This window comes from Labeo rohita, chromosome 1 (assembly GCF_022985175.1).
Source record: "Labeo rohita strain BAU-BD-2019 chromosome 1, IGBB_LRoh.1.0, whole genome shotgun sequence".
Lineage (NCBI taxonomy): Eukaryota > Metazoa > Chordata > Actinopteri > Cypriniformes > Cyprinidae > Labeo > Labeo rohita.
In genome coordinates, this window is record NC_066869.1 from 35,687,744 (window position 1) to 35,696,030 (window position 8,287).

The 8,287-nt window shown below is 32.1% G+C and overlaps 1 protein-coding gene across 1 annotated transcript; it reads left to right on the forward strand.

Annotated features, from left to right (window-relative positions):
- Positions 1-828: 828 nt before the first annotated feature.
- msmo1 (methylsterol monooxygenase 1) lies at positions 829-6,320 on the forward strand. The gene is made up of 6 exons (XM_051114887.1): positions 829-958; positions 1,544-1,832; positions 1,947-2,095; positions 2,230-2,356; positions 4,201-4,355; positions 5,613-6,320. The coding sequence occupies exons 2-6, from the start codon at positions 1,578-1,580 to the stop codon at positions 5,797-5,799; spliced, it is 873 nt and encodes a 290-aa protein (XP_050970844.1). The 5' UTR covers positions 829-958; positions 1,544-1,577; the 3' UTR covers positions 5,800-6,320.
- Positions 6,321-8,287: the final 1,967 nt, after the last annotated feature.

Here is an 8,287-nt window from a genome sequence, read left to right on the forward strand (position 1 = left end):
ATGTCATAAATGCAAATAGATATAAACAAAAAAAAAAAAAAAAATTGATTAACAAAAAATAAATAAATAATACATCAACAAACATAAGATTTAAATAAATTAGATAAAAACAAATTAATGTCAAAAAAGGGTGAATAAATAATTTATAAATACAAATAAGTTTCAAAATATATGTAAAAAAAATGTATTAAATGGTACTATAAAATTAATACTATGAAAATGTAATATGATAATGAGCAGAAAAAATGATGTTACAATAGCTTAATAGAAACCCTTTTTTTTCAAATAATAGTTAAAGCATATTTATTTTAATTTTCACGTAAAAAAATAGATACAAAATAAGTAAACACATGATAAAATAAAAATCAGACTAAAACAAATAAATAAATAAATAAATAAAATTATAAATAAGTACAAAAATAAATACAGCACTATAACAGTACAGTACCATAATGAGTGGGGAACAACGTAATTCAAACTAAAAAAACTAAATATCCAAATAATATTTTAGACATATTCGCAATGTACTTTGTATACTGTCTCGATTCTTTATACAAGAACCTATACAGTTTTCTTTTAAATTTTAGAATGACGGTCTCTCGCACGTCGATGGTCATATTTGGGGTCCACAGCATCTAAAAAACTAAAAATCCTTTACTTCATAGAGCACCTCATTGCTTGGAGGTGCAGTCCAGTCAGATTATGAAAGACAAACGCGTTCATGATTGGCTGGAGCCGCGGAAACTCGAGGTCTCACTATCGTCAGTTCATTCCCTCAACCAATCAGGCTGTGGCCTCTACCCGCATACGTCAATCTCCTTCTCTCCGCAGCCAATCAGCGGCCGGCCTCAGCCCTCACACATCGTCTCCTCTTCTCTCAGCCAATGGTGCTATGTAAAGTTCTATTACATTAAAGCGACCGTTCTGCCAGCGCAGGTAGAAGAACAGCTTCTCACAGGTGAGTCGACAACCCGTTCATGTAGAAATACAGACCCTTGCATTAAGATATTGTTTGGAATGTTATTTTAGAAATGTTTTTAAGACATTAAGAACTACTTCCGCTTTTCAAGTGGCCTAAATAACGTTAGTTAGAGTTGCAGAATGATGTAAACACGCGAGAAGGTAAATATTACTGTTGTATGACACAGTGTATTTGTTATTTGGGAAATTATTTCGATATATATTTCCCTCTGAGAGACAAATAAAATAATTATAGATCATGATAGTAATCGTAATTTAGAGATAAGTTAACTAAGATAAGTTACGGTTTTTTATTATTTTTAAGCATTTGTATATTTAATTATTTATGGTTATGCAACCAGACCAGCTGATTTTGTCTTGCCTGGCAACAAAAATATGATAAACATAACCAATTATAGTGTCTCTGTTATATTTTAGCATCTGAACATGTCAGGATGTAATTCATGTTCATATATAACACTGTCCTAATATGATGCAGTTCCATATTAACTATCTGTCCTTCAGACTCTGAGATAGATAACTGAGCCTCATTGATCTTTATTCATGTCATTTGTTTATACAGTCACTCATTTGGAGAGTCCAGCTGACTCGCTGCCATGGAGGTGAACGGCACAGCCAACATTCTGTCTTCGGCGTATCTGGCGGTGGAATTTGTGGATTCGTTTCTTCCAGCAAATCCACTGCAGGAACCTCTGAAGCACGCGTGGAACCACATGCTGCAGAACTATAGTAAATTCCAGATTGCCACCTGGGGCTCACTCATCGTCCATGAACTGATCTATTTCCTGTTTTGTCTGCCTGGATTTATCTTTCAATTCCTTCCTTTCATGCAGAAGTATAAGATCCAACCGGTATGTGGAATTAAAGGAATTTAGAATTTTTATAGTGTCTTTTCTAGTTAAAAATAGAAAAAATATCTTGTTTTTATTAACTCCTCATATATGGTTTTGTCATTGTGTTTGCAGGATAAACCAGAAACATGGGAGAAACAGTGGAAGTGCTTTAAGATGCTGCTGTTTAATCACTTTTGTATCCAGCTACCGCTCATCTGCGGGACGTATTACTTTACTGAGTTCTTCAGCATTCCTTATGACTGGGACTCCATGCCTCGCTGGTGAGAACACCTCTCGCATTTATATAATGATTGAAATTAAAAAATAGGCCAATGAAGTCCTGAGGCTGTACTGTGGCTTTTTGAAACCGATATGCCTTGTTTTCATTTTTTAATAATCTCTTTTACCATCTCAGGCCCTTTATATTGGCCCAGTGCTTTGGTTGTGCAGTAATTGAGGACACATGGCATTACTTCCTTCACCGAGCCCTACATCATCGCAGAATCTACAAGTACATTCATAAAGTCCATCATGACTTCACTGTAAGTTGCTCGCACTCTCGTAAAGACATACATAATGTGCTGATAATAGGAAACTGTATGATAGCCAACACTTGTAGAGACATTTTAAATAAAATTTTTGGTGAATTTATACTGTTATATATTTTGTTAGTTTTATATTGTAATATCTACATGTGTAACAATATATAGCATGTCACAATATATCACAATACAAAAATGCAACAATATGTATTGTATACAGTTCACCCAAAAATGAACATTTAATTTAGATTTTTATTCGTATATAAACAGTGATCAATGAACTGCTATTCAAAACTTTTGGATTAGTAAGATTTTTAATGTTTTTTAAAGAAATCTTATTGCTTGTCAAAGATTTGATTACTAATTTAATATACTTTAAAATATAATTTATTCTGTGATGCAAAGCTGAATTTTCATCAGCCATTACTCCAGTCTTTAGTGTCACACGATCCTTCAGAAATCATTCTAGCCTGTTGATTTATTATTAGAATTATCAATGTTGGAAACAGTAGTGCTGCTTAATATTTTTTTGGAACCTGTGATTCTTTTTTCAGGATTATTTAAAGAATAAAAAGTTAAAAAGAAAAACAGCATTTATTCAAAATAGAAATCTTTTCTTACAAAATAAGTGTTTACTTTTACTTTTTATCAATTTTAACATATCCTTGCTGAATAAAAGTATTAATTTCTTTTAAAGAAAAGAACAGAAAAAAAAGGTAGTGTGTATTGTTACAAAACATTTCTGCTTTAAATAAATGCTGTTCTTTTTAGCGTTTTATTCATTAGAGAATCTTAAAAAAAGTATCACAGGTTCTAAAAAAATATTAAGCAGCATAACTGTTTCCAACACTGATAATAAATCAGCATATTCAAATGATTTCTGAAGGATTGTGTGACACTGAAGACAGGAGTAATGATGCTGAAAGTTCAGCTTTGCATTGCAGAAATGAATTCTATTTTAAAGTATATTAAAATAGAAAACGACAATTTTAAATTACAATAATATTTCACAATATTACAGTTTTTTTCTAAAAAACAGTACAAATCTTACTGATCCCAAACTTTTGAACAGCAGTGTATGTCCACCATAGTTTTATTTTAGCCAAGTAATTAAAATATATATTTACACTACCGTTCAAAAGTTTGGGGTCAGTACATTTTTATTGTTTCTTTTTTTTTTTTTTTTTTTTTTTTTTAAGAAATTAATACTTTTATTCACCAAGGATGTATTAAGTTAATAATTAAAAGTGTATTAAAAGTTAATAATAAATAATTTACATTGTTATAAAATATTTATATTTTGAATAAACACTGTACTTTTTAAACTTGTTATTCATGAAAGAATCCTGAAAAAAAAAAAAAAAAAAAAAAATCACAGGTTCCAAAAAATATTTGGCAGCACAACTGTTGATATTATCCAACATTGATCATTCTAATAATAAATCCGCATATTAGAATGATTTCTGAAGGATCATGTGACACTTAAGACTGGAGTAACAGCTGATAAAAATTCAGCTTTTCATCACAGGAATAAATTCTATTTTAAAGTATGTTAAAATAAAAAACATTATTTTATATTGTAAAAACATTTTGCAATATTACTGTTTTTTTTCTATATTTTTAATCAAATAAATGCAGCCTTGATGAGCATAAGAGACTTCTTTAAAGACTATTACAAGTCTTACTGACCCCAAACTTTTGAACGGTAGTGTGTACATATATATATATATATACACTATATATATACACTATATATATAACTTCTATTTTTTCTATTTCTTATTTTGTATTTTAATTTTATTCTTAATAATGATAGCTGATCTGTCATCTGTTTCGTTTGCTAGGCTCCGTTTGGTATGCAGGCAGAATATGCCCACCCTGCTGAGACTATTATTCTGGGGGCTGGATTCTTCATTGGCATCATGATCTTCTGCAATCACGTGATTTTGCTCTGGGCCTGGGTCACTTTCCGGCTGCTTGAAACCATTGATGTTCACAGGTGAGCTCAGTACACACACTGCAGTTATGTAGTGGATGTAGTGTTGATTTTAGTAATGAAAACTATGCTGAAAAATTGAGGAAAAACTTTACCAAAATCACTCTATATATTCTTAGTCAAAAAAGAGGAGAAAAAAATATAGACTGTTTTTAACAAGCTTCTAGGAGATTTTATTCTTTGGGTTGCCAGATTGCAAAAGTTTATATCGTCCCCATCAGAGCTTCCTCTAAAAAACTTCTAGGATGCCATGTGTTTAACTTAATATTCACAACCTGGCAACCATGTGCACATACTTTCTCTACAATGTGGAAAAGGTGGCAATTATCTGAAAACACATCTAAATTGGAGTTTAGCAATCTCCACTGAGATAATTTGTTCAAGCCAGTCAGTGTTCTTACATGTGACCTCTTATGCAGTTCGCTGTGACCAAATTTGTGATCTAAGCTGTGATGAACTCCAAATATGAATAAATCCAAATATGGATGTCAACTATATTGTTTATGATTGTGGTTGCTAAATAAATGCACATACGTAACCTCAATGTAACAAAACAAACTTAGTTTGTTGTTTCGAAAGAAAAACATTAACATAATTTGTAAATATTGGAATAAATATTAGGAATTTTACTGTTTTAGATTTTAAAAGAAGCTGTTGAGTTTTACCAGTTTCATGTAGCTAGTGTTTATTTAAATTATAATATAATAAATCAGAATGCGGTGAGTAAATGGAGTAAAATAAACCATGCATTTGAGTTGATATTCTGTTGATTTGTGTGAAAGTGTGAAAGAGATATAATAACAAAACAATACTCAGATCATGATCAGTAAAAATTATTACAATTACAATTTTGAGCCAAATAAATGTTTTATTTACTAAACCTGGACTCACAGACTTTTATTCAACTAAAACTTGACTAAACAAAAAAAAAAAACAGGAAAGGTTGACTAAATATGCTAAAATCAGGACTAAGAATTATAAAATAGCTGACAAAATTAAAATTATATTTTGCAGTGTCAACACACATCATGTTGATAATAACTTATTGCAACACTAGGGGGCACTATATTGACAATGCATGCATTTGAAAGCCTTGCACAATTAAACTACACCACCTACACCACTATGTGGACACCACCTTTGAATTCACAACTTTGGCTATAACAACATTTTTCTGAATTAAATTCAATATTGCATGGACAGTTTTATACTATGTATGTGTTACAATCTTTGACGTTCCTTCTTTTGTCCTCTCTTTAGTGGTTACGACATTCCTCTGAACCCCCTGCATTTGATTCCATTCTATGCTGGAGCTCGTTTCCATGACTTCCACCACATGAATTTTGTGGGCAACTATGGATCTACGTTCACCTGGTGGGATAGGCTTTTCGACACTGATTCCCAGTTTAAGAAACATTACTCACAGAAAACTGTAAAGAGCGACTGATTGACAGAGATACACTCACTCGCATACACTGATGTTTCACCATCACCCAGAACAATCTATCTCTCATGGACTCCTGTGTGGGCTTTGGTTGGTTTGATGCTTTTGCATAGCCTCCTGCTGCACACACTCACTGTAAAGTATTTAAAATCAGACTGAATGGATTCAAATCAATGCCAGCTTCTTAAAGCAATGTGCCTTTAAAAAGAAAAAACACACCCCACAGTTATCATTAGACCACTGGTCACGCTACTCCAATGCACTGTTTGTTAGGAATGAAAGAATGTTAGCCCATGTTCTGTGCTCTCAGTTATTAAACATTCATCTGTTTCAAGTAATAATGACATTGTTCCTCAAAAGCACTTTACTTTCACCTAAACAAAGACGCAATGTTTGAAATTGTTATTTTTGTAATGGCTTTCTCGCTTTGTTGCCTTACCTGATTCTTTGCTTAATTTCTGTGAAGATTTTAAACTTTCCACAGTGACCACCTATAGCATATAGATATGCCTCGGAAAGGATTTGGGGAAAAAATAATAAAAAAAAAAAAAAAAAAGAAACAAAGAAAGAAAAAGAAAAAAGAAATATGGTTCTTAAGGGAGAAAGCTAATTGAGATGTTAGCTTTAATTTAAAGAAAACTTAATAAAAACAAATTAACAAAAATGTTGACTCTGCAGTTGTGTTCTCTTTAAACTGTAAAAGCTCGCAAACACAGCTCCCAAAATGTGTTGTCCTTACGGTTTCACATTCTCCATCGAGTCAAATCTCATATTACAGTATGTAAAGTGCCATATGAGATGGGTAAACAGTCCCAGAACAGAAATACAATAGTATTTAACATGTCATATGCAGTGTTGGGGAAAGTTACTTTTAAAAGTAATGCATTACAATATTGAGTTACTTCCTAAAAAAAGTAACTAATTACATTACTTAGTTACTTTTTATGGAAAGTAATGCATTACTTTACTTTTGCGTTACTTTTTAAATCTGGGCAGGGCTTGCTTGTTTGTTTTTAATATAAAAAGTTCTATTTTTGACAAATATAAAAGCCTTTTCACACCAAAAGTTCACACTAAATTCACGTCTGTACAGTAGACCGCAGAAGAAAAAATATCAACTCTTCAGCAATAAAAAAGGAAAACAAATGTTAGATTATCTTGAGTAATTGTTGCTTATTAGTATGGTTGAATTGGGTCATCGAAGGTCGGCAGCAAAGACGTTGGTTAATAAAATGGTATTAAATGCATAAAGGATATTTGTATTATTTAACATAGTTAATTATTGCAGGTTTGCATCATATTCTAAGTTGAGTTTAACCGTTTTTATTCATTTTGAGGAATACTTAATCTGTTTTTTGTGAGTGAGATGAATTAATGCATGTTCACATTTATTCTAGAACTAACATCTTACTCCTGATTTTTCTCAACATGGGGAAAGGAGAGCTTTTAATCAATAAATGGGGGAAAAGTAACTGGCGTTACTTATTTGAAAAAAGTAACTAAGATATTTTCTTGTCAATTAAAAAGTAATGCGTTACTTTACTAGTTACTTGGAAAAAGTAATATTACTACGTAACTTGCGTTACTTGTAATGCGTTACCCCCAACACTGGTCATATGATGTGGGATATACATACAGTATTACTGTATATATAGTGTGTATTAACGATGAGTCATCAGTCGGTCATACTGCTGGCACTGAGGGCAAATAATGCCACTGAACCGAAGGAAACTCGCATGTTTTGCTGATTATCGCTGCTGAAAACTATATTATTGTAATGTTTTGGGCTGCTCTAATCCATCAGATCAGGAAAAACATTTGGAGTACTATAGACTGCCAAAAGTTAGAACAAATCAAGAGAAGAGTGCAAAAAACTGTCTGAGGAACAAAAGGCGTTTATGGTTGAACTGAACGAGGTTTTCCAGGGCAAGAATCTTGACAACATTCGTGTTTGTTCTTATCATTTCCAGTCAGGTAGGTGAAATATTAGGCTAATATTTTAATGAACACTTTTGTACATATCTTTACCATCTAATAATTTTAGTTTGTCAAAATATGCAACCTTTCCTGCTTAATACGTTCTTCTCTATATGAATTAACAGCCTCCACACATTTTTTCCATGGTTTAGACAGCATAAATTAGAACAACGTATTCAGTAGTACATTAACTGTTCAATCCATGCTGTTGTTTAACCAAATCGTTACACAACATTAACAAGAAGTTAATATTAAGTGACTTACATTATCTGACTATAACACTACAGCTTGATTTTGCTCTGTTTTGTCAGTTACAAACAGTCACAACTGAACCGCTGCGCATCTCCAAGCAAACACAGTGGTGTTTCCTTTATGATTAAACGAACGTCTTTAAATGAATCTAGTGAGTCAATTTCCCATTCATAAAGATAGTCTCTTGCTTCATTTCTGAATCAATCAGCTGTTCGAACGAATCAACTAAATGAATGATTCAGTGATAAAATCAGTGACTTGC

Excerpts from the sequence above, each read along its gene's own strand:
- msmo1 (XM_051114887.1), top strand. The coding sequence starts at position 1,578 with ATGGAGGTGAACGGCACAGCCAACATTCTGTCTTCGGCGTATCTGGCG. Across the intron at positions 2,096-2,229 it reads TGGGACTCCATGCCTCGCTG|GCCCTTTATATTGGCCCAGT; the intron begins GTGAGAACACCT and ends TTACCATCTCAG. Across the intron at positions 4,356-5,612 it reads GAAACCATTGATGTTCACAG|TGGTTACGACATTCCTCTGA; the intron begins GTGAGCTCAGTA and ends TCCTCTCTTTAG.